Source organism: Protopterus annectens, chromosome 6.part0 (assembly GCF_019279795.1).
Source record: "Protopterus annectens isolate FY-2018-M chromosome 6.part0, PAN1.0, whole genome shotgun sequence".
Classification (NCBI taxonomy): domain Eukaryota; kingdom Metazoa; phylum Chordata; order Ceratodontiformes; family Protopteridae; genus Protopterus; species Protopterus annectens.
Genome location: NC_056737.1, coordinates 1,776,742,212 through 1,776,769,743, shown reverse-complemented (window position 1 = coordinate 1,776,769,743; position 27,532 = coordinate 1,776,742,212). Strand labels below are relative to the sequence as shown.

Here is a 27,532-nt window from a genome sequence, read left to right as displayed (position 1 = left end):
ATACTTTCACTAAACACTACAAGCTTGACAACATGTCCAAGTCCAGGGCTGGGTTTGCAAGAGCAATCCTGCATGGATTTGTAGAAAATGCATCGGCTCATCCTCCTCTCAACTTGTCCCAAGCTTGACCTTTGGCATTTTCCCTTATGTTGTCAATACTGCAGCATATGAATCGGAGGACATTGAACAGTTGTGTAAAATCTTACCATAACCATAGATGTCCATCTCTTCCATATCCTGCAGTATCCATATGCTGCAGTATTGCTTTCCCCCCTGCCTTCCCCTGATGCTTGCCTAGCTCTCCTCCTGATGTGCTTCTCAACTAGGATGTCAGGCTGGTGCTGGGCAGCATACAGATATTCTTCGTGTTTCACTGTTGCAGTCATCACACTTAGTTATCTGTCTGCAGGTAGCCCTCAGTCGGACGGAATACCTGGGTCTTAGTGTTTCTGCGTTAGATGCTGTCGCTTCTTCCATGACGTCAGGGGTATAAAAACATTACATCAGTCTTTCTTGCCGAGGAGGAGCCCAAAGCAGAAGCAGCTCGCAAGTGCCGGTCGGCCGCTACCTGAAATTTTCGTTTTTCGATTTGATAATCCTGAAGTCTTCTAAAGCGAAGTACCCCATTGGGGATCCTTTTTTCTTGCTCTAACCGATGTCAGAAAAAGTTAACAATTGTCTTGCCTGTGGAAAGCAAATACCTCACTGAGGTTTTCATTCTTACTGTGTCACCTGTTTAGGCCCAGACCACTTCCCTCGATGTTGATTCTGTGCCTTGTTTAACGCCCAAACCATTCATCATCGGGCTATTTTTGTTGCTAAATTCTTTCACTCTCTATCTTCATATTCCAAAATGGCTTTGGTAAGCCATCCAACTACCGATCTTCCAAAAAAAGTAAGGATAAAGACAGAGATGGACCGCATAGGTCCAAAACTGCTGATGACGCTTTCGTTAAGCTAGTCGCCAGTCCGCCGGTACTCAGTGAGGGGCCTTTCCTGCTTCTATGGATTCGCATGCCTCTGCTGAGACCCATTCGGAGTCCGGTATGCCGCAAAATGTTTCTTCAACTATGGATCCAGCAGATGTCTCTACTTTAGATGGGTCGGAGCCGCTGTGCAGGCACCGGCTTCTGACGTTTTTTTCCGACCTACCGATGTTCGAATCAAACCGACGACTTCTTTTTAAGCCAAAACTGCCGAGTTTCTTAGGCCCAGAGTACGCACTACGCCTAGAAAACCGACGACGAAAGCGCATGCTCAGGCCCCCCATGCCACAAAAACAAATGCTTAGAATGGCAGAAGACCTTATAATGCTAATAAGGGGAAGCCAGCCTTCCCCTGCTAAGAGACAAAGAATTCAGTTGCCTTCAGATTCTACAGACCAGGAGTCTGATGACTCTGACCTTTCTGATTATCAGGACATGCCCTTATCAGCCTATGAGGATTCAGATGCAGAGGAATCCATTCCCTCTGCCTCCCCTCCAGAGGATTTCTCTTTTGGTGAAACCTTGCATACTTTAAGAGAGCGTTTCTACTGGGAATGCCAAGACTATCCTTAGTCCAAAACGAGACTCGGAAAATGAGCTACCTCAACACAGGCCTTTAGCTATTCCCCCTGTCCTGGATGTTGTGGATGATGATTTCATGGAATCCAGTCTTACTCCAGACACCTTACCTCTGGTCCCTAGGAAACCTGATGGGTACTACTGAGTATCTGATTCCCACAAGTTTCTTTTCAAGAATCCTACTGCTGATCCAGAGATCATTTCCCATGGACCTAAAGCTATTAAGGCTACTACAGCCAAAAATTCTTCCCCTTCGGACAAGGATTCCAGAGCTTTAGACAGATGGGGTAAGAAGGTATATACCTCTGCAACTCATGCTTTCAGGGCATTGAATTGCCAGTTTCACATGCTGAAATACCAGCAACATATGGAACTCATTAAACAAAAACTGGTAATATTTCCAGATTGTGCAGAAAATAAAGATTTGCAAGAGTTTATGCATTATGCAAACCAGGTTAGTAAGCATACTTTGCAGTGTGGTTTTGATGCCCTAGAAGCATCTTGCAGGGCTGCAGTCACTGGCTCTATACTGAGAAGACATGCTTGGCTGAAGAAGCAGACCTTGCCAGATCAAATCCAAATTACTAGATGCTCCTTTAAATAAGGATGCTTTGTTTGGCACCAAAGCAGAAGAAGTTCTTAAAAAGATGGAAGAAAAAGCTAAATCTGTGCAAACTGTTAAAGAATTCTTACAAGTGCAACCACCTTGATTCGGTAGGCATTGTCCTTCAAAACACTGGTCCTTTCCAGCCCTCTCAAGGCCTTCCCAAACAAGACCCAGGGGATACAGACCACCCAGTCTACAGTGTCGGGGTATGCAGAGATCTAAGCAATGGAGCGCTCCTACCCCTAAAACTGGGATTGGTAAGCCACCTCCCTATGGAAAAAGTTCACAATGACTTCTCAACTGTATTTCCCAGCCCTGCCCTATTGCTTGTGCCCCTAGTTGGAAAACTTGCCCTTCATGCAAAAAACTGGATGTCCATCACTCAGGACCGATGGGTCCTCAACATTGTATTCCAGGGGTACAAATTTTTATTTCCGTTCACTGCCAACCCCAAACGGGTTTCCAGACCTTTCTCCAAACCAGTGGGCAGAGGCTCAAAACCAAGTTCTTTCCCTGCTCAACATCAGAGCTATTCAGCCAGTTCCACTAGAACAAAGGGGTCAGGGTTTCTACTCCAGACTATTCCTGGTACCCAGGAAAGAGGGCTCTGGCTCCCAGTCCTGGATCTTTCAATTCTCAACACCTTTCTGGTGGTCCCAAAATTCAAGATGCTTGCCCTGCAACAGCTTCTCCCTATGTTAGCCAAGGATGCCTGGTTAGTCACCCTAGACTTAAAAGAAGCTTATCTGCACATCCCCATCAGGGAATCATAAAAGAAATATCTATGTTTCAGGGCAGGATCTATGCATTATCAGTTCTCTGCACTTCCCCTTGGCTTATCTACAGCGCCCAGGGTATTCACAAAATGCATGGCTCCAGCCATTGCATATTGCAGGCAGACAAAATATCCAAATTTACCCGTACTTAGATGACTGCCTGATTCAGGTGGGCAGCCAGGAATTGCTATTTCAGCACTTGGCTTTTGTAAAAAGCCTTCTCACTTAATTGGGGTACACCATCAATGAAAAGAAGTCACAGCTGGTGCCCAGTCAAAAGATTGTATCCCTGCGAGCAAGCTTGGACACAACTTCCCAGGTGGCATTTCTCACTTCAGAAAAACAGGTCTATCTGACAGACTACTTCAAGCAAATGGCCACCAGAACCCAGCTACCTGCAAGCCCTAGGGTTCATGGCCTCATGTATTCTGCTAATTCCATATGCAAGACTGCATATGAGGAAACTTCAGTGGTACTTAAAAAGTCTTTGGTGCCAGCATTCTTAGGACCTGAAAACAGTCATTCCTATCATACCTTGTCTGAGAGCAAAGTTCCTTTGGTTGGCAGAAGCATGCAACCACATTAAGGGACTGCATTTTACTCTACCCCACACCGCCCACACCCTGACCACAGACGCATCAGACTATGCATGGGGGGCCCACATGGCCGGCAAATGCATTTAGGGCCACTGGAGCCCAAGCCAAATTCCCCTGCACATCAACCAAAAGAAGACGCTAGCTGTACAGAATGCTCTGACAGCTTTCAAATACCTAATCCTTCCAGGACAACTGCCAATAAAAACAGACAACACCATAGTTATGTGGTACATAAACAAGCAGGGGGGAACCCATTCTTTCTCACTCTACAGGTTAGCCATGACTCTGTGGAGCACAGCTTTGGACACCCAAGTCCATCTACAAGCTCAGTTCTACCAGGCAAACAAAATTCACTGGCAGATGACTTGAGCAGAAATCTCCTAGACCCACATGAGTGGAAATTGGAGCCCAGCACCTTCAACCTTCTAATCCAGAGGTGGGGGACCTCATAGGTGGATCTCTTTGCCTCCCCCCACAACCACCAGTTAAGTAAATTCTGCACCAGGAACCCTCACAGCAGGGCCTGGAAGGTGGATGCTCTATCCTTTCAATGGGAAAACCTCTCAGTCTATGTCTTTACCCCTCTGCCCCTTCTCTCAAGAGTACTACTCAAGATAAAAGAAGACAGGCCAAGGATAATTCTGATTGCCCCAGACTTGCCACACCAGCATTAGTACCCACTCCTGCGCAGCCTGACAACGGTGCCACCCTGGCACCTACACCAGACTCCTACCCTGCTGACACAGCAGGAGGGAAAGATTTTGCATCCACAATTGCAAGCCCTAAATCTTGCAGCCTGGCTTATTCCTTGAATACTCCACCAACAACCCTAAGTAAACAGGTGCTGGATGTCATTCTTGAAGCCAGAAGGCCTAGTACTAGGAAATCCTATGCGGAAAAGTGGGAAAGATATTGTTCTTGGATTCAGTCTAAAGGAAAGGACACATCAGTGCCCTCCTTATCTCTAATCCTGGATTACCTAGCAGAGCTACTCCACAGAGGCCTATCCTTCTTTTCCATTAAGCTTCATGCCTCTGCCATTTTGGCTCATTACTATACTGAGCCACCTCTATTTTCTCACCCTCTCATCAAACAGTTCCTGAGAGGGGCTAACAACTTAAGGCTCCCTAGGAGAGCTCCCACCCTGACCTGGGACCTTAACTTTGTACTGGAGAAGCTTCCCCCCCCCCTTGAACCTGCTGCTTCAGCAGAGTTAAAAATCCTCTGTTGGAAAACGGCCTTTCTTCTATCCATCACTTCAACTAGAAGAGTTTCTGAGCTACAGGCACTGATGGCTGTGGAAACCATTGTTATCTTCCATGCTGACAGGGTTTTCCTCAGGACTAAAACATCCTTTAGGCCTAAGGTGGTGTCCAGTGTGGCCCTAAACCAATCCATCCATTTACCAACCTTCTTCCCATAACCCTCAGAATAAAGGGGAAAGGATCCTGCACTCTTTGGACGTGCACAGACAGCTCAAGTTCTACCTTGATAGGACTAAGCCTTTCAGAAAATCTGACCAGCTGCTAGTCAGCTTTGCAACAGGGTCCGAGGGCAAGGCCATTTCTAAACAAACCATTTACAAATGGATAGCACACTGCCTCCATTTCTGCTACAAGCACCATGGGAAACAAACCCCTCAGGGGGTCAGAACACATTCCACTAGGGCTACTTCTACCTCTACAGCTTTTCTCAGGAGAGTCCCTACCAGGGACATTCTGGAAGCTGCAACCTGGAGTTCTGTACACACCTTCACCAAGCATTACCACTTGGCTATCTTTTCCAAATCCAGGGCAGGGTTTGCTACAGCAGTCTTGCAGGGCCTTCTAGCCAGCCCTAACTCTTCTTGACTGCCGCTACCCTTCCTCAGCTTTGGGAATCAACCCAAGTGTGATGACTGCAACAGTGAAACACTAAGAACATAGTACAGTTGTGTACACTTATCATAAATGTAGATGTTCGAGTTTATTCACTGTTGCAGTCCTGGTTTCCCTCCCTCCAGCCCCCTTGTTTTCTGTATCTTTCTATCTATCCTCTTTATGGCTATTCTTAATGGTATTGGTATTTACTTTTTACTGGAGGTGGTTTCCACACCATATACTAGCTCCCTATTTGGGGGCTCCTGACATTTGGGGTAAGAAAAACTGATGTAATGGCATCAGCTGCCTGTTTTTATACCCCTAACGACCTGACATCATGGAAGAAGAGACAGCATCCGATGCAGAAATATCAAGACTCTGGTATTCTGGCCGACTGAGGGCTACTTGCAGGCAGATAACCCAAGTGTGATGACAGCAACAGTGAATACACTTGAACATCTACATTTGTGGCAAGTGTACAGATCTGTACTTTCTGAGGTAGGTGTGTGCTGACGTCCGCTTTATACCAGACGTCTCTTTATGGCCAATGTTCACGTTATGTTGTGTGGCATAGCACATACCTTCTGGTAGCATGAAGACTTTTGGATACTGGGCGGCTGTATGAGTCTGCCAGAGGTGGACTTCCCTTATGTTATGAATACGGCAGCATATAGAAGAGAAGGACATCAGTGGTTATGGTAAGATTTTACACAACTATTCTTTCTTTCACTGTTCTCATTTAGTGGATTTTAAGAGGTTTGACCTCTATTTTCCCTTGAGTTTCACACAAGTGTATCTGGAATGTCAGTGCTTCACATACAACCATTGATGTTCTTCGTGTTTCACTGTTGCAGTCATTACATTTAGGTAATCCTGCTGGCAGGTTGCCCTCAGCCGGCCTGAATTCCAAAGTCTTGGGTCCTGTGTCGGCTGCTGTCGCCCCTTCCCTGACGTCAGGTCATCAGGGGTATAAAAGAAGCAGCCGATGCCATTTTCTTCAGTCTTTCTTGCTGTGCGGTGCCCGAAGCAGAAGCAGTTTGCAGGTGCTGGTCGGCCGACTCCTGAGATTTTTGTGTTTGAGTTTCAGATCTGAAGTCTTCAATAAAGCTAAGTACCCCATTGGGTAAACTTTTTCCTTGCTCCAGACTGATGTCAGAAAAAGTTAATAATTGTATTTCTTGTGGTAAGCAAATACCTCATAAAGACTTTCATTCTTACTGTATTCCTGGCCTAGGCCCTGATCACAATGTTACTGGTTGTCGTTTTGTGCTAGATTTAAGCAATGCACTATTAAGCATCTGTATGATTTTGCTTTGAACTATTTTAGACGCCATTTTAATTATCCTGAAATGAAATATTTGAACACCAACAAAACCGATCATTTGTTACACCTCAGAATATGGCCAGTTGGCAATGCCTTAATCATAGTGTGTCCAAGTAACCCAAATTCTCCACTGTGTCTCTGTTGGTTTGATATTGAATACAGAGTTCTCCTTTAAACTTCGCATAGACCTGACTACTAAAAAAAATTTCCATACTGAAGTCATGCAACTTTGTATCTGGTCATCTTACTCCAAAATTATACTGAACCCTTACCTTCATTGTATGTATACTACTGTTGGAACATGCTGCTCCCATCATTGCCATAAATTCTGCTCAAAAGTATTGCTGAGCATTTACACCATAAGGTATATCATCGTTCATCGTAGGGTATGCCATCGTTCACCATACGGTATACCATTGTTCACCATAAGGTATACCATCGTTCACCATAAGGTATACCGTCATTCACCATAAGGTATACCATCGTTCACCATAAGGTATACCATCGTTCATTCCATTAATCTTGCCTCAGGAATAGAGCACAGCTACTCCTGAGTTCAAAAGACTAAATGTATCCAAGTCACAGCTCAGTCACTGTAATTCTTTCTTTCTTTTCCTTTAAATTGCTGAACATTTAAGTATTGCTCTTTGCTAAAAGCTAAGCCGAAAGTCCGTTAATCTTTCCTTCTGCTTCTCCTCCAGAGGATTTCTCTTTTCAGAGACTCTTCATTCCATGAGGGAACATTTTAAGTGGGAAGGTCAGGACTTCTCTGATTCCAGGAAAGGCTTAGGAATTTTGCTTTTGCCCCAGCATAGGCCCTTGGCTATACCACCTGTTCTGGATGTTGTGGAAGATGTGTTTGCAGAGGCTTCACTTAATCCTGATTCTTTGCCTCCTGCTCCTGTTAAACCCGGATAGGTATTACAGGGTGCCTGAGGCTCATAAATATCTTTATAAGAGTCCTAGAGGCGGACCCAGAAACTGTTAGTCAGGGACCTAAGGGTGTCAAGGCCTCTGTTGTAAAAATCCGGTTCCTCCAGATAAAAGAGGCCAGAGCTTTGGATAGATGGGGAAAGAAAGTCTATACTTCTTCCACCTTAGCTATGAGGGCTTTGAATTGCCAGTTTCACATGTTGAAATATCAAAACTATCTTCTTTCTCAATTAAAGTCTAAGGTAGATGCTCTGGCGGAAGGCATTGAGTGTAAAGAATTGCAAAATTTGGTGCATGTCTCTGAACAAGTGGGTAAGCATTCTTTACAATGTGGTTTTGATGCTGTACAGGCCTCGTCTAGGGTGGCTGCCACTGGTTCAGTTCTTCAGGCACGCCTGGCTGAGGGATCAGAATTTATCTGACCATGTTAAGACAAGGATTTTGGATGCTCCTTTACAGTCTGATGTGTTGTTTGGTTCACCTGTGGAGTCAGTCTTGAAGAAAATGGAAGACAAGGCTAAGTCTATGCAGGCTGTTAAAGATTTTTGCAAGTTCAGCCTCGAGTTTAGTAGGAATTGGCCTGCTAAGGGGTGGACGTATCCTTCTTATGATTCTCAGTCTAGGGGTAGATCTAGACGTGGTAGGGGTAGAGCTCAGAGTTCTTTCAGACCTAGAACAGGAGTTCACCTGCACAATCTTGGTGAGGGCAGGGGCCAGTCCTTTCGTAAACAGGCCCAATGACCTACCTTTTCAGCTGCCAGATCCTTCTTGCCTGGCAACACCTTTGGGAGGAAGGTTGGCACTCTTCAAGGAAAATTGGAGTTTGATTACCCAAGACAGATGGGTATTGGATATCATACACCAAGGTTACAAATTTTATTTCCATACCTTGCCTCCTTTCAAAGGCATGCCGGACATTCCTCCTCAGCAAAGACTAGAGGCTCACAAACAAATTTCTCTGCTACTTCACATAGGGGCCATACAACCGGTCCCTCTGCCAGAAGTGGGCCTAGGATTTTATTCTCGCCTGTTCCTAGTACCAAAGAAGGGGAACACGTGGAGACCAATTTTGGATTTATCTATCCTCAACACATATCTGGACATTCCCAAGTTCAAAATGTTGGCGTTACAACAGCTTTTACCTCTGCTGGGCAAAGATCACTGGATGGTGACTCTGGATCTCAAGGAGGCTTACCTTCATGTTCCTATCAGGCTCAGTTGCAGGAAGTATCTGCGTTTTCGGGCTGGGACTTCTCATTATCAGTTCTCTGCATTGCCCTTTGGCTTATCTACTGCGCCCAGAGTGTTCATGAAGGTTCTGGCTCCAGTGATAGCTTTCTTCAGGCTAAGAGGAATACAGATCTATCCTTATTTGGACGATTGCCTGATTCTGGCCCAAGAAAGGGCGAACTTCTTCATCATTTACAGTATGTGATAGCAGTGCTAAGATGCCTGGGGTATTCTGTGAACGAAATAAAGTCCAGTCTAGTACCCTCTCAGGACATGTACTTTCTGGGTGTGAGACTGAATACAGCATCCCAGATGGCCTTTTTGACCCCGGACAAACAAAAGAATCTTTCTCTGTACTTCCATCACTTGTCTCATCAGTCCAGGCTGACTGCAAGGACAGTCCTTCAAGCCTTGGGGTTCATGGCATCTTGTATTCTGGTGCTTCCCAATGCCAAACTGCATATGAGGAAGCTACAATGGTATCTCAAAATGTATGGACACAGCACTGCCAAGATATGGACACTGTCATTCAGATAATACCTTGCATTCAAAAGGAATTTTTGTGGTGGGCTCAGGAATGTCACCTAAACAAGGGACTCTCTGTGACCCGGCCAGAGGCGAGTCAGATTCTAACGACAGATGCCTCAGACAAAGCTTGGGGAGCTCATCTAAATGGAAAGTGGGTACAAGACACGTGGCCTGCCAGACTTCAACATCTACATATCAACTTGAAGGAGATGTTAGCAGTCCAATTTGCATTAATAGCTTTCAAGGATTTACTTCTTCCAGGGCAGGTGTTGGTTCTAACAGACAACATAACTGTCATGTGGTACATCAACAAGCAAGGGGCATTCTTATCCTCTATGCAGACAAGCAATGATTTTGTGGGAGACTGCTCTCAGTTTACAGCTAAATCTTCAGGCAAGGTTTCTGCCGGGAGCACAGAACTCCTTAGCAGATGTGTTGAGCAGACAAATTATGGATCCCCACGAGTGGAAATTGGATCCTCATGTATTTCAGAAATTGACAGTGTTATGGGGAACTCCAGACATAGATCTGTTCGCTTCTCCACTAAACTACCAGCTGCCAAAGTTTTGCACAAAAAGGTTTCATCCCACAGCTTGGAAAGTGGATGCTCTCTCATTCAATTGGAGCAATCTTCATGTGTATGCCTTTCCCTCTCTGCCTCTCCTCCCAAAGGTACTCCTGAAGGTCAGACAGGACAAGCCAAAGATGATTTTAATAGCTCCAGATTGGCCTCGACAGCACTGGTACCCATTACTGAGAAGTCTGATACGGGAGCCTCCATGGCCTTTGCCTTCGATTCCACACCTGCTGTCTCAGGAGAACAGTCATTTACTCAATGTCAAACTTCACTCTCTACATCTAACAGCCTGGCATATTCTGTTTTGAACCCTGGAGGGTCTCAGCTTCCACAGCAAGTTTTGAATGTTATTTTGGAGCCAGAAGGCCTAGTACAAGGAAAGTGTACGCAGATAAATGGAGGAGATTTTTATTTTGGAGTACAGCAAAGGAATTTGATGTTTCTAAGCCTAATTTAAGTGTGGCTCTTCAATATCTTACTGAGTTACTGGACAAAGGTTTGTCCTTCTCCTCTATTAAGGTTCATGCTGCAGCAATTTCTGCTCACTATGACTGTGACCCACCATTGTTTTCTCATCCTTTGTTTAAGCAATTCCTTAGAGGGGCAAAGAATATAAGACCCCCACGTAGAGCTCCTACTCCTGCTTGGGATCTCAATTTTGTGTTGGAGAAACTCACTCTACAACCTTTTGAGCCTGCAGCTACTGCCGAGTTGAAATATTTATCATGGAAGACTGCTTCATTGTTGGCCATTACCTCTGCGAGAAGGGTTTCTGAATTACAGGCCCTTATGGGGGTTGAGCCTTTCTTAATTTTCCATAAGGATAGGGTATCTTAGCGTACTAATCCTTCCTTTATGCCTAAAGTGGTTTCTAGTGTGGCTTTAAACCAAACTATTCATTTGCCTACTTTTATGCAAACCCCAAAATAAAGGGGAAAAGATTTTGCACACTTTGGATATACACAGGCAGTTGCGATATTATTTGAGCAGAACTAAAGGGTTCAGGCAGTCTCAGCAGTTATTTGTTTCATTTGCTTTGAGTTCTCAGGGCAAGCCTGTTTCAAAACAAACTATTTCTAAGTGGATTGGGTTTTGTATTGCTTTCTGTTATTCCCATCATGGTAAGGAGATTCCAGTTGGGATTAGGCCTCATTCCACTAGGGCTACTGCCACTTCTACAGCTTTTAAGGGGGTGGCAACTAAAGATATTTTGGAGGCAGCTACTTGGAGTTCAGTGCATACTTTCTCTAAGCATTACCACCTTCCACTTTACTCTAAATCTAGGGCTGGTTTTGCCACTGCAATTTTACAGGGCATTTTGGCAGCTCCTAATGCTTTCTAGTTTTGCCATCCTCCCTTACCTCTGCTTTGGGATTCTACCCATATGTAAGGACTGCAGCAATGTGAGATGAAGAACATAGTACAGTTTTGTACCTACCATAAATGTAGATGTTCGAAGATCCACATTGCTGCAGTCCAATTTACCCTCCCTCCTTCCCTCTGTAGTTAGAGGCGGTTGTGTGGTTTGGGTTGTGAATATTGTGGATATTATATATATTGTACATATGATTAGTGCAAGGGTGGTTGGTTGTTTTTTGCTGTCTTTTGGTTTTGGCCTTTCTTTTTAGGGTCTTCTGACATCTGGGGCAAGAAAAGACTGAGGATATGACGTCGGTCATGCGCATTTGTACCCTGACGTCCTGATGTCAGTCTTAAGCGCCTTGACCGACGTCAGCCTAATACATTGATATTCGGGCCGACCGAGGACAGCGGACTACCCATATGTAAGGACTGCAGCAATGTGGATCTTCGAACATCTACATTTATGGTAGGTACAAAACTGTACTTTATCTTCCATGCTGACAGGGTTTTCCTCAGGACTAAAACATCCTTTAGGCCTAAGGTGGTGTCCAGTGTGGCCCTAAACCAATCCATCCATTTGCCAACCTTCTTCCCATAACCCTCAGAATAAAGTGGAAAGGATCCTGCACTCTTTGGACGTGCACAGACAGCTCAAGTTCTACCTTGATAGGACTAAGCCTTTCAGAAAATCTGACCAGCTGCTAGTCAGCTTTGCAACAGGGTCCGAGGGCAAGGCCATTTCTAAACAAACCATTTACAAATGGATAGCACACTGCCTCCATTTCTGCTACAAGCACCATGGGAAACAAACCCCTCAGGGGGTCAGAACACATTCCACTAGGGCTACTTCTACCTCTACAGCTTTTCTCAGGAGAGTCCCTACCAGGGACATTCTGGAAGCTGCAACCTGGAGTTTTGTACACACCTTCACCAAGCATTACCACTTGGCTATCTTTTCCAAATCCAGGGCAGGGTTCGCTACAGCAGTCTTGCAGGGCCTTCTAGCCAGCCCTAACTCTTCTTGACTGCCGCTACCCTTCCTCAGCTTTGGGAATCAACCCAAGTGTGATGACTGCAACAGTGAAACACTAAGAACATAGTACAGTTGTGTACACTTATCATAAATGTAGATGTTCGAGTTTATTCACTGTTGCAATCCTGGTTTCCCTCCCTCCAGCCCCCTTGTTTTCTGTATCTTTCTATCTATCCTCTTTATGGCTATTCCTAATGGTATTGGTATTTACTTTTTACTGGAGGTGGTTTCCACACCATATACTAGCTCCCTATTTGGGGGCTCCTGACATTTGGGGTAAGAAAAACTGATGTAATGGCATCAGCTGCCTGTTTTTATACCCCTGACGACCTGACATCATGGAAGAAGAGACAGCATCCGATGCAGAAATATCAAGACTCTGGTATTCTGGCCGACTGAGGGCTACTTGCAGGCAGATAACCCAAGTGTGATGACAGCAACAGTGAATACACTTGAACATCTACATTTGTGGCAAGTGTACAAAACTGTACTTTCTGAGGTAGGTGTGTGCTGACGTCCGCTTTATACCAGACGTCTCTTTATGGCCAATGTTCACGTTATGTTGTGTGGCATAGCACATACCTTCCGGTAGCATGAAGACTTTTGGATACTGGGCGGCTGTACGAGTCTCCAGAGGTGGACTTCCCTTATGTTATGAATACTGCAGCATATAGAAGAGAAGGACATCAGTGGTTATGGTAAGATTTTACACAACTATTCTTTCTTTCACTGTTCTCATTTAGTGGATTTTAAGAGGTTTGACCTCTATTTTCCCTTGAGTTTCACACAAGTGTATATGGAATGTCAGTGCTTCACATACAACCATTGATGTTCTTCGTGTTTCACTGTTGCAGTCATTACATTTGGGTAATCCTGCTGGCAGGTTGCCCTCAGCCGGCCTGAATTCCAAAGTCTTGGGTCCTGCGTCGGCTGCTGTCGCCCCTTCCCTGACGTCAGGTCATCAGGGGTATAAAAGAAGCAGCCAATGCCATTTTCTTCAGTCTTTCTTGCTGTGCGGTGCCCGAAGCAGAAGCCGTTCGCAGGTGCCGGTCGGCCGACTCCTGAGATTTTTGTGTTTGAGTTTCCGATCCGAAGTCTTCAATAAAGCTAAGTACCCCATTGGGGAAACTTTTTACTTGCTCCAGACTGATGTCAGAAAAAGTTAATAATTGTATTTCTTGTGGTAAGCAAATACCTCATAAAGACTTTCATTCTTACTGTATTCCTTGCCTAGGCCCTGATCACAACGTTACTGGTTGTCGTTTTGTGCTAGATTTAAGCAATGCACTATTAAGCATCTGTATGATTTTGCTTTGAACTATTTTAGACGCCATTTTAATTATCCTGAAATGAAATATTTGAACACCAACAAAACCGATCATTTGTTACACCTCAGAATATGGCCAGTTGGCAATGCCTTAATCATAGTGTGTCCAAGTAACCCAAATTCTCCACTGTGTCTCTGTTGGTTTGATATTGAATACAGAGTTCTCCTTTAAACTTCTCATAGACCTGACGACTAAAAAAAATTTCCATACTGAAGTCATGCAACTTTGTATCTGGTCATCTTACTCCAAAATTATACTGAACCCTTACCTTCATTGTATGTATACTACTGTTGGAACATGCTGCTCCCATCATTGCCATAAATTCTGCTCAAATGTATGCTGAGCATTCACACCATAAGGTATACCATCGTTCATCGTAAGGTATGCCATCGTTCACCATATGGTATACCATCATTCACCATAAGGTATACCATCATTCACCATAAGGTATACCGTCGTTCATCGTAAGGTATACCATCGTTCACCATAAGGTATACCATCGTTCATTCCATTAATCTTGCCTCAGGAAAAGAGCACAGCTACTCCTGAGATCAAAAGACTAAATGTATCCAAGTCACAGCTCAGTCACTGTAATTCTTTCTTTCTTTTCCTTTAAATTGCTGAACATTTAAGTATTGCTCTTTGCTAAAAGCTAAGCCGAAAGTCCGTTAATCTTCCCTTCCTCATTCTGCCTCAGAATGCAAGGTGATTGTACATTTGTATTCCAGTAGCCCCCAACTCCCATCTTCAGCTTGGCCATCAGTGAACAAAACGTTTCACTAAAACTGTCCCATCTAACTGGAACAACTTTCCTTGACCTTCAGAAAGTAACAGATAATTCCTAGTTTGTGCATGTGTTATTAACAGTCTTGTGTACCTGTTAGGTATCCGTGATTGTAAAAACAAAAATGTCTATTCTAAAACTTCTGTAAATACAAGTGTATCTCTCAGGTGTGTGGTACTACTTAGTACCTGTAAACCTGGTGGGTGGTTGCTGAAAAGGGTCTTTGGACCAGCTCACAAACCCAGTTATGAGATGTAAAGAAATAAACAGCCGCACAAGTATTTTCTTGTATGTTGCTTGGTTGTATTTTAGTGGTATCTATAAGGCTAGTACTTAGTTTAGACTCCAGATTTGATTGTTATTGTGAGGGATTCTTAGGATGGGGGTATTGCTTTTCGAAAAAGGTATAATTTTGGGAATCTGTGGTGAGGACAGCTACCTTCCCTTTTGATATGTATTTTCTAGCTTTTTTAAAAAAATGTAGTCTCTCTGTTGAATTCTTGGTTTCTGATGTTTTGCTTTTACTCATGTTTTTTTTCTTAGAATTAGCATATCTGGATTTTAAGCTCTGCAAATGCCTTGCTGCACTGTTTATACTGCAGATGTTCCAGTTAATACATTTTTAATTCTTTTACTGTAGTCTTGGTGATATGTTTTTCTGTGAGAACAGGTTGATAGTAGCAGTGGTGTACATTTTTATTTTATAGGCCTGGATTTAGATGTAAATCTCCTGCTAATTTAATAGGTTTAAAGGATTTGTGCAATTTTGGGTGTAACTATGTATTCTGAATTTTAACTGAAGGTGCCCTTGGTTTACTGGTTTTCCTGGAACTGTCATTCTTGGAATGTTTGGTTTCTTTGTTCTGAGGTCATTTAATTGCACGAAAAAGTGTTCGATAAATGAAATATTCCAGTTGATCATTTCCCCTTTTGTTGGACAGGTGCTCCTATTTCTTCCTCTACCAAGAAGCCTCGACATCGCAGCATCTTCCAAACCCTCTTTTGTTGTGTCTGCTATGACGACTCAGACCCTATTCAAGTCAATAACAATGCCCCATTGTTGGTGGAGGAGAATGGCACAATCTGTAAGGTAAGCATCATTATGGCAGCTTCCTGAATTGTTAAAGAAGCACTTTACTTGATAACAGGGGAAAGCATAGTAATATTCTGCAAATGTGAAAGATTTCATGTGCATAAATGGTGTTTAGATTACATGGTTGTTAGAAGTGATACTGTTGTATTGAGTGGCATTGTTGTCTCAGATCAAGAGGTTCTCCTGTTCTTTTCTCACTTGGGGTGCATTCTTTAGAGTCTGTATGTCGTTCGTGTGTTCACATAGGTTTTTTCCTGGTTCTTTTTTTTTTTTCTTCCCACATCCCAAATGCATACATTTGGCAAATTGAGAATTCTGAATTGTCCATAGGGGTGATTTAGGGGAAAGGCCTGGCAATCTACTTCTGTTCCTTACTTGTATTGGATGACAACCGTGGGTTTATGTGAGCGTTAGTCAGGCACCATGTCTCATCACTTTGTTTACTTAAGCTGTGAATTACCTTAATTCTTTTCTTTATATGTAATCTAGGGAGGGCATTCTTAAATTATTTATTCTCGTTTGCAGGCTCATAAATAGCTAGGTCATCCTTCATGTCTCAGAACTGCACTTGAAGTATTCCCAGGGGCCATATAAGAAATAACATTTTGGAGTTAGGTCAGTCTGGTATATTGTCTTACTGGTGTGTGTTCTGCAGTCCTCCTGATACTAGGCTTCCCTTTAATTTATCACCACATACCCTCATGTACCATTCCACCCCACCTGCCTCTGCAGTACAAGCAGACTTTGCATTTGCTGCAGGTGTGGAGCTGAACACTCTTTCCTGCATTGTTGTACCATTTTTCCTACAAACTGTGGATCTGCCCGATCATCTTGCCTAGGTCACATCTGAATCTGTGTCTCATTGATACCAAGGAAAGCAAAAATAAATAAGTAAATAAAAAAGAAGAATAATTTTAGAAGGCCCAAGTGTTGATGAAGAGCATATACAACACAGAAAAATGGGAGAGCAGACATACACATGTACCACACAACATTTCCTTCACTGTTTTTTATCACAAGTATTGCTGTTGCCACAAAAGCTGTGACACAGCCACACTCACTCTCCTGGTTACTTCAGGAATTCCTTATTGGAAATTCTATCTTCCAACAGTTAGTATTGTGCTGCTCATGACTGATAAATTGTGCCTCCACTGCTAGGATGGATCTAAGGCACCAAGTCAAAAATTCCTGAAAGTAAACAATGTGGAATGGAAGATGAGCCAGAGGTACTTCTTGAAATCATAGTTAATATATTACTTGAATTTTGATGACAGCTTTGTTGGCTGTGTACATGAAGTACTGTTTACATGGTTGTTGACCCACACTGTTATCTCTTGAGCTTGCTGTTTGATGTCAACAGTTCCTTTTTGTGGTCAGAATTTAGAGCTTATACTGATCGGTGCATTTTGAAGTTGTCTTTGCTATGCACGACAACCAGTGAGCTGAGAAATGAGAAGAAGTAAAACCAGCTTGTGGTTTTCAGCAAGTCATGATACAGATGTGAACTGTATGCAAAGTGGCATGGCTTACTGTCCTAGTGTAGTTCATCACACCCTCACCACACTTGTATGTATAGCACCCAACCCTTTCTGTGACCTAAGTGCCACCTGTAGTTAAAATATGGTTAATGTGTATTGCAAATTAATACAGTTTGTATGGTCTAGATAGGTTACATAAGCATTTGTCAGGATTTATAGTTCTTAGAACTGTTTTTAAAGTTCAGAATTGCTGAAGCCATTAAAGTAAAAAAAAGTGATAGGGCAATGAAACAAAAGCATAATCCCTGATTTCGCTGAACAGTCATTGTATGTATAACAAACTGGGAGATATAAGAATGTTTGCTTTCTTTGGCCCAGATAAGGCGGGGTCTTGCAAATATTTTGTTTTTCGTAGAGTTGTCCTTTCAGAGCTCAGGCTTTCCCTGTCGGCTGGTGAGAAAGCTCTAGTTGATCCCACTGCTTCCAAGCACATAGTTAATGCCAATCCTACTCTTTCTGATAAGGATGGAAAAATTAAGTATGAGAAAAGTGTATACTTCTGCAGCTTTTATTTTTCAGAATTTTGAATTGTCGGGCTCGTATGTTAGTGCTGACAAATTGTAAAAAGTATGAAGAATGTTTTTTTCCTCTAAAAAAGAAACTGCATATAAATCTGCTTTAAGTAACTTAGTTTTTTTCTATTGCACACATCACTGCTCATTGTTTACTGTGCATCTGTGCATGTGAGTATATGTGTGAGTGTACATATGTGTGTGTGTGTGTGTGTGTGTGTATATTACTCTGTTGATTCTTCTTCCAGGGGTATGGCCACTGGTACTGTTTTGATAAGGTTTGCAGGGCTGCATTCTTAGAACCGCCCTGATGATAAAAATTAGATTTTAAATTCTCCTTCGGATACAGATTGCCCTTGTCCCCTTTGCCGCAGAGGTGATCAGAAATTGTGATGAAAGGGGCAAGATGGACCAGGGAATCTCTCTTTTTTTCTTCCTTCCTTTTACAAAGTTTCCAAGGGATTTTCTATCTCTTCATCCAGTTTTAGCGAAAACAAAGTCCTAGCAAAGTACAAGTTAACTGATGTTTAAGAAGAAATGGCAAAAGGTCTCTAAAAAGAAGTCTCAAACCTCCCAAAACCTAGGGCAGTCCAACAAGTATGAAGAAACCTTGTGGCCCCCTCTCACCCTTGCCCCTTTTTTTCTTCCAGAAAGTCTGAATCTCCATTTTTGTTTGCCAGTAGATTGTTTCAGACAGATGGGTTCTGAAACTCATTCGGGGTTACAGATGGCAGTGGGGAAATTTCTCCTTTTCAGGGGGTCATTGCTTATCCTCCAGATCAGACTCTCTTGTTTCCTCCAGTTTTGCATTGCCTGCTGTCCCAGAGTGATAGAACCAGTTCTTCCTTCAGAGGTGAAGAAGGGTTTTTATTCAAGGATGTTCTTAGTGCCATGAAAAAAAAATGCTTTAAGTCCAGTTCTGGATCTTTCTTAAACCTGTTTGTGATAGTGCTCAAATTCAGAATTATGTCACTTTACAATGTGTTACCTCTGCTTCCTCTTTTAAGTTTCGTGGCAACATTAGACTTGAGCATTTTTTTTTAATCGTCATGTCCCTATTCATCCAGTCTTCAGATGTTAAGATTTTTGTGTCTGGAGCATATTAGCAGCTGTCAGCCTTACCCTTTGGACTGTCCACTGCATTGTGTGTTCATAAATCGTCTAGCTGCAGTTATAGGTTATTGCAGGCTACAGGGATTCCACATTTTTCTAAATTTAGACAACTTGCTTATCTTGGCAGAGTTTTTTTTTTTTTAAAGTGTCATGAATCTCTCGATTGGGTGAGAAATCTCTTACAGGAGCTAGGATTCCAAGAGAACATTTCTTTTCTTATGACCCTTTCCAGGTACTTCTTAAGATTCAGAAGAAATCCCCCAAAGTCATTATGATTATTCCTTTCTGGCCCAGGCAACCATGGCTCTTCCTTCTTTTGGAAATGGTCAAGACGATTCTTCCTTCTTTTGGAAATGGTCAGGAGCGATTACCACAAGCTTCCTTACAGACTAGATCTACTTACACAAGAATAGGTGTTTGATACACCTAGACGTCAAACAATTTCAGTTGTCTGCCTGTATGATAGGGTCTTAATTCCTTTTGGCACTTATTTACTGATGACATGCAGCAGGTGCTAATGGAGGCAAGAAAATCTGCTAATAGATGTCATATACTAGCATGTGGAAAAAGTAGCTGGTGCCAAGAACGAGTGGATTCTGGCCCAGAAATTGTAATTTATTGGCCATTTGGGCAGTTTTTCCATCCCTTTCAACTTTCTGGTTTAAAAGCCCGCATTTGCATAGGTTTGCGCTTGTTTAAGCTCCACGGATCCAGTTTTGGTGTCCTGCAGACTGGAAGAGCATCAGGAAGGAGAAAGAGATACTCAAGTGCCTCCATTTTGATTTTTTCCTAACTTACTGCTTTCTACACTTGTTTTTAGTCTTTTTTAAATTTAATTGCATTTATTTAAACTGTATTTGCTTTAATATTGCTCTACACTTCGTGTGCTAGCTTGCACTGCATTTGAATTGTTTTTACTGCTGTTTTAGCTGCTTTTCTATAAAACAAACAAACAAAAAAAAAGTTCTAAGCTTGTGTCCTGCCTTTCCTGTAACTAGTCTAGTCCAGATACAGATTTGCTGTATCCAGGACTGTTTGTAAGCTTCTGAGTCCCCCAAGCCTTTCTGTGTTGGCGGGAAGCCTAGATTATCAGTGAGAGTGGTAAGCACTAGGTAGCCTATCTACCACAAGAGGAGTGGTTTCTGGCCCAGAAATTGTAGTTTATTGGCCGTTTGGGTAGTTTTTTCATCCCTTTCAACTTTCTGGTTTAAAAGCCCGCGTTTGAGTGGGTTTGCACTTGTTTAAGCTCCGTGCAGTGGCACTGACCTGAGGTAAACTATTACTGGTGCTAGAAAGTCTGCTGTTTTTCCCTAAGATCTTGCTGGTTCTTTCTCTCTCTCTCTCTCTTGCACTTCAAATAGCTTAATTGCTTTGCACTTCAACAGGTTTTTGTAGCAATTATTGTAGCACACCTAAGTGCCATCAGCACTAGTTCTTCATGGAAATAGCTCCAGTACTTAGTAGTTATGACCACCCATCCTGGCATCATTAAATGGCAGTTCCCTATGCTTTCTCCTATTAACCTGGTGCACTTGGACATTCTGAGACAGTGTAGCAGCTGCCTCATGTACACAGGCAAACCTCTCCTCTTACCTCCCAACATTCAGACTTGTGAGAGATGCACTTGTGTCACCAAATTGAAAGCTATGTCTCCAGCCAAGACCAGACTTGCTGGTCAACACCTGCACCACACGACATGGAACATATAGCCCTCCAGAACACCCACCATCACAGCTCTCAAATAAAAATACAAACCACACACCCACCTTCACGGAGGCTCTCAATAGAAATTTATTCAAACAGTAGAGACCTGCAAGGCAGAAAGGTACTCGACCACCACAACACAGCATAAACTACAGGACATATAGCTCACCTCCACAGTGTGCCCTTCAACCTAATCCCCAAAGACTAAACACCTTGCCCAATATACTAATCATAGGTGACTCAATAGTGAGGCACACAGATGCCCCACTTACAAGGTTGAATAAGGAGAAGGTAGCAGCCAGCTGTCTATCAGGTGCCAGAATCCAAAACATAACACACGTACTCAGGTCACTTCACAGCAAGTACAAGTATGACTCTGTCATTGTCCATGTGGGTGTGAATGACCTGAGACACACCTCCCTGAACTACATGAAAAGAGATATGGTGGAGCTCTTGGATTATGTGGCCCAGGCAGGTATGACCCTAGCCCTGAGCAGTGTCCTACCATCACCCAGAATGATACCACAGTACAAACAGAAATGATTGACTTCAACAATTAGCTGAGTTTCTGGTGTCATGCTAAGGGGAGCCAGTATCTGTCTGCTTGGGATGACATGATTGACAGACCTCGATGCTTTGCCAGAGATGGCCTGCATCTGTCACCCCTGGGTTTCCGGGTATTAGCTAAGGCTCTTACCACCCCTATAGTGCCTTTTTTTAGGTGATGTTCCAAAGACCAAATTACCACAATAACATCTGTAAATAAATGCAATCTGAGGGATGTGCTGCTCACTGCTAGAAGTCTAAATCTCAAGATGCACTTGCTCGAAGCACTCCTCAGAATGGAGAACATCGACATTTGCCCTGTAATGGAGACCTGGTTTAAAGCGTCAGAAAGGGTTGGGAGGGTGGCCTAATGGTTAAGGTGTTTGCCTTACAAACACAAGGTGCAGGGTTTGAGTCTCACAAGGGATAATTGGCTAGGCTTAAATGGCTCCTCACAAGGGCAGTTTAGCATTACTAACCTATGAACCTATGAACCTATGAACTACCAGGCTATAACTCATTCCACACCTTTCAGCCCCGAAACATGGACCGAAGCTCCAAAGGCAGTGGTGTCTCCATATTGATAAAGAATATGCACACCTCCAGATTAGTAGCCTAGCATAATGCATCTGAGATACTTCAGGTACAACTAACATTGGGTAAGACAGCTTTCCAGGTCGTAGCCTGCTATAGGTTCCCAACCATGTCCCTAGACTCTCACTCCACGTTCCTAAGCACCCTGGAATCTATCAAGGTCCAACCCAACACTGTCATACTAGGAGACTTCAACTAGCCCTCCATCAACTGGGAACACTACTCAAACACCAATGCACTGGCCCAATGCTTCCTGGAGTTCATCAGTTCCAATGTCCTGGACCAGCTCATTCTGACCCTCACTAGAGGAAGCAGCATCCTTGACCTGGTTATTACTAACATGGGTGACCATTGTTATATACCAGTAGTCAGTCTATCCCTGGTCAGATACGACCATAAACTAATCACCATGGAAATCTACATCTCACCCACACACTCCCACATAGGTAACCACCTCGAAAAACTTCCCCAAAGCTGACTTTGGGCTCCTAAAACAGAGGTGGCTAGCTTCACAGCACCCATGCCAATGGAAAATAGCTACATGACTGCCGAATCGTACACCAATGCACTGTACGAACATGTACATAAGTGCATGGAACTAGCCTTATCCAATAGAACCAAGACGCTCTCCTCCAAAAAAGGAAGCCTGTCTGGTGGTCCCCTGCCATTAATAAACTCTACAACAGAAGGAAAAAATTGTTGCAGAAAGAGGTGATGTCCCAAGACTGGAAAATCTCCCTTATTAGCCTCAACAAACAGTTGAGATCCCTCATCAAATCCTCCAAAGCCAGCTATGAAGGCAGAATTGTGGGAGACACTAAAAACAATCACAAAGCCTTCTGTAGTTATATCAAGAATCTCCACGGCAATACCCAGATGTTCTTCGTGTTTCACTGTTGCAGTCATTACATTCGGGTAATCTGCTGGCAGGTTGCCCTCAGTCAGCCAGAATTCCAAAGTCTTGGGTCCTGCGTCGGTTGCTGTCTCCTCTTCCATGACGTCAGGGGTATAAAACAAGCAGCCAACACGATTTTCTTTAGTATTTCTTGCCGTGCGGTGCCCGAAGCAGAAGCATTTCGCAAGTGCCAGTCAGCCGACTCCTGAAATATTCGAGTTTGAGTTTCAGAACCGAAGTCTTCACTAAAGCTAAGTACCCCGTTGGGGAAACTTTTTTCTTGCTCCATACCGATGTCAGAAAAAGTTAATAGTTGTATTACTTGTGGGAAGCAAATTCCTCATAAGGATTTCCATTTATACTGTATTCTTTGCCTAGACCCTGATCACAACGTGCCTGGCTGTCGGTTTTGTGCTAGATTTAACCAACGCACAATTAAGCGTCTGTATATTTTTGCCTCAAAGTATTTTGGAAACAGATTTAACTACGCAGAAATGTCGTCAGATAGGAATCCGACTACCAGAGTACATATAAAACGCAAAGCAAAGGACAGAGACAGACAGTCGAGGTTCAAAACCGACGACGAAGCTTTTCCTAAGCCAGTTGCCGGTTCGCTGGTACTCAGTGAGGTGCCTTCGCAGCCCCTGATACCCGCTACTTTCGAGTCGCAGGCCCCTACCGAGACCCATGTGGAGTCCGGCACACCGCGAGATACTCAAAGTATTGGACCCACAAATGTATCTCCCTCGGATGGGTCTGGAGCCGCTGAGCAGGCACCGACTTCTGAGGGTGTATTCAGGCCTCAACATTTTTATATCAAACTGACAACTGCAAAACCAAAGACAAAAGCAACTTCTAAAACTAAAAAAATGACGCATGAGCCACTTGCACAGGCCGCTGTTCCTAAAAAACAGATGATCAAAATGGCTGGAGACCTTATTACCTTGATCAGGGGTTCCCATCCCCCTCCTGATAAGAGGCCTAGGCAAGACACTGATTATGAGTCTTCAGATCAGGTTTCTATTTCTTCTGATTCCTCTTCAGATTAGGAGATGTCCTTCAAGGATGCATCTGCAGTCCTAACATATGGGTTGTCCTGCCTCAGGCAGCCCTTCGGTCGGCCGGATTCCAAAGTCTGGGTCTGGCCTCGGCTGATGTCGCACTTCACCCGACGTCATAGCTGCTGTTCGTCATAGCTGCTGTTTATTGGGTACAAAGGCATCAGCCGACGCCATTTTCCCTCAGTCTTTCTTGCCGCGCGGTGCCCAAAGCAGAAGCTGTTCGCAAGTGCCGGTCGGTCTTCAGATTAGGAGTTATCTATACCTCCTTATGAGGATTCTGATGCAGAGGAGTCTATACCATCTGCATCACCTCCTGAGGAATATTCATTTGGGGAAAGCTTGCATACCTTGAGGGAGCATTTTCACTGGGAGAGTCAAGATTTCTCAGAATCAAAAAAGAGGCTCAGGGATTTCCTTCTCCCTCAGCACAGGCCTTTAGCCATCCTCCCTGTTTTAGACATTGTGGATGATGTGTTTTTGGAGTCAAGCTTGACCCCTGAATCCTTACCTCCAGCTCCCAGCAAGCCTGACAGATATTACAGGGTCCCTGACTCGCACAATTTTTTTATTTAGAAACCCTGCTGCTGATCCTGAAACTATTTCATAGGGTCCAATGGGAGTTAAGGCCTCAACAGCAAAAAATCCTACCCCCTCTGACAGAGATTCAAGGGCACTGGATAGATCGGGAAAAAAGGTTTATACATCTGCAACCTTGGGAAATTAGGGCCTTAAACTGCCAGTTTCATATGCTCAAGTATCAACAACATGTTATGGGATTGCTGAAACAGAAAATTATGTTGATTTCTGAATGCGCAGAAAATAAAGAATTGCAGGAATTATTGCATGCAACTGAACAGGTTGGAAAGGATACTTTGCAATGTGGTTTTGATTCCTTAGAGGCCTCCTGCAGGGCCACAGTTACTGGATCTGTGATTAGGAGGCATGCCTGGCTAAAAGAACAAAATTTGCCTGATCATGTTAAAGCTAAATTACTGGATGCACATTTACAGCATGATACTCTGATGTTAAGGCAGAAGAGGTTTTAAAGAAAATGGAAGACAAAGCTAAGTCTATGCAAACTGTAAAAGAGTTCTTACAAGTGCAGCTACCAAGATTCAGTAGACACTGGCCTACAAAAAATTGCTCCTTTCCTGTGTCAGACAGAGGGCAAATCCAGATACCCTAAGGCTTCCAGATACCAGGCACAAGATTCTTTCAAGTCAAAGCAGTGGGATGCTTCTACCTCCAAATCTGGAGGAGATAAAGCGCAAACCTACTCTGCCAATTGCAAACGGCCGGATCTGCCAAAAAATCAATGGGCAGAGGCACACAAACAGGTTACGTCCCTCATGGATATGGGGGCCATTCAGCCAGTACCAGAACAGGAAAAAGGACAAGGTTTTTACTCAAGACTGTTCTTGGTACCCAGAAAGGACAAGGCCTGGTGGCCAATACTGGATTTATCAATTTTGAACACATACCTGGACATTCCAAAATTCAAAATGCTGACTTTACAGCAGCTTCTGCCCATGCTGGGCAAGAATGCTTGGCTGGTGACATTAGACCTAAAAGAGGCATACTTCATGTCCCAATAAGGCAGTCGTGCAGAAGATACCTCAGATTCAAGGCTGGCTTAATGCATTACCAATTCTCTGCACTGCCCTTTGGCGTATCTACTGCTCCCAGGGTCTTTTACAAAGTGCCTGGCACCAGTGATTGCTTTTTGCAGACAAAGAAGTATACAAATATATCCTTACTTGGACGACTGTCTCATTCAAGCAGAGAACAAGGACATTCTTCTTCAACACCTGGCGTTTGTGAAAAGGCTTCTAACATGCCTCTAGGGTACACAGTAAGCAAAAAGAAATCACAACTGGTACCCTCTCAAAAGATAACATTCCTGGGTCCAAGCTTGAATACAACTGCCCAGATGGCTTACCTTATGCCAGACAAACAAAGGCAACTGAGTACTTACTTCAAACTGATGGCAACAAAAACCCAGTTATCTGCAAGACAAACTCTGCAGGCTTTGGGCTTCATGGCATCCTGCATCCTACTGATTCCATATACAAGACTGCATATGAGGAAACTTCAGTGGTACCTAAAAAGTTTATGGAGTCAACATTGTCACAGTCTGGAAACAATGATTCCTTTAATTCCCTGCCTACAACAGGAGTTTCTGTGGTGGGCAAAGGCATGTCACCAAAACGTGGGACGGGCCTTCACTCTACCCCCTGCCAGCCAAACCTTAACAGACACATTGGATTATGCTTGGGGGGCCCACATGGTTGGAAGATGAATTCAGGGCATATGGACCCCAAAACAAATGCATGTACATATCAACCAGAAAGAGATGCTAGCTGTTCAAAATGCCCTGTTAGCCTTCAAGGACTTACTTCATCCAGGACAACTACTGATAAAGACTGACAACACCACGGTTATGTGGTATATAAACAAGCAGGGGGGCACGCACTCATACCCCCTTTGCAGATTAGCCATGGCACTGTGAGACACATCTTTGACTTACCAAATACATCTTCAAGCTCAATTCCTGCCAGGAAAACAAAATACTCTGGCAGACAATTTAAGCAGAAACCTTATGGACCCTCACGAGTGGAAACTAGATCCACAAGTCTTCAGCATGATGACCAAGAAATGGGGGAGCCCGGACATAGATCTATTTGCCTCACCTCAAAATTATCAATTGAAAAGATTCCGCATAAGGACTCATCACAGACAAGCATGGAAAGTGGACACCCTATCCTTCAGTTGGAAACACCCATCAGTTTACGCCTTTCTTCCTCTGCCTCTTCTTCCCAAGGTCCTACTAAAAGTCAGACAAGAGAAACCAAAGATGATACTAATTGCCCCGGACTGGCCCCGCCAATACTGGTACCCAATCCTAAGGAACTTGTCTCAATACCCAGCTTTGACCTTACCTCAAAGACCTCAACTACTGTCCCAGCAAAACAATCAGATCCTGCACAATCAACTCCAGACACTGAACCTGGCAGCATGGCTGATCATGTAGTTATACAAACAACACGTCTCAGTAAAGCTATGATGGATGTCTTTTTGGAAGCCAGAAGGCCTAGTACTAGAAAATCTTATGCTGATAAATGGAAGAGATTCTATGCTTGGAATCAAGCATAAGGAACTGATACAGCAGAACCAAATATTCCTCAGATATTACAATACTTGACTGAGATGCTTGACAAAGGCCTATCTTTCTCATTAATTAAAATCCATGCCTCTGCCATTTTGGCTCATTACAATACAGAGCCACCAATCTTTTCTCATCCTTTACTAAAGCAGTATCTTAGAGGAGCCAAAAACGTAAGGCCTCCTAAAAGATCACCAATACCTGCATGGGACCACAATTATTTGTTGGAAAAGCTCACCCTGCCTCCATTTGAACCAGCTGCTACCGCTGATATAAAGTTCTTATCATGGAAAACAGCTCTGCTACTAGCAATTACTTCAGCAAGAAGAGTCTCAGAGCTACAGGCCCTCATGGCTGTGGAGCCTTTTTATCATATTTTACCCAGACAGGGTGTCTCTGAGGACAAATCCTTCATTTATGCCTAAGGGGGTTTCCAGTGTGGCTCTTAACCAAACTATTCATCTGCCAACATTTTATCCAAATCCGCAGAACAAGGGGGAGAGAATTCTGCATTCCTTGGATGTACACAGACAGCTAAGATTCTACTTAAGCAGGACTAAAGCTCTAAGAAAAACTGAGCAATTACTAGTGACATATGCTGCAGGATCAGAAGGAAAGGCTATTTCAAAGCAGACTATTTCAAAGCGGATAAGCCACTGCATTCATTTCTGCTACTTACAAAATGGCAAACCTGTGCCCAAGGGCATTAGGTCTCATTCCACCAGAGCTGCAGCTACTTCAGCAGCCTTTCTCAGAGGAGTACCAACCAAAGACATTCTAGAGGCTGCTACTTGGAGTTCTGTTCACACCT

At 43.6% G+C, this 27,532-nt stretch overlaps 1 protein-coding gene across 1 annotated transcript in view; it reads left to right on the top strand.

The window, feature by feature from the left end:
- The window catches only part of LOC122804932 (carboxy-terminal domain RNA polymerase II polypeptide A small phosphatase 1-like), a 773,332-nt gene that overhangs the window by 386,935 nt on the left and 358,865 nt on the right, over nucleotides 1-27,532 (top strand). The window contains exon 2 of the mRNA XM_044075150.1: nucleotides 15,444-15,592. Coding sequence (XP_043931085.1) covers nucleotides 15,444-15,592 — 149 coding nt within the window. The remainder of the gene's footprint in view (nucleotides 1-15,443; nucleotides 15,593-27,532) is intronic.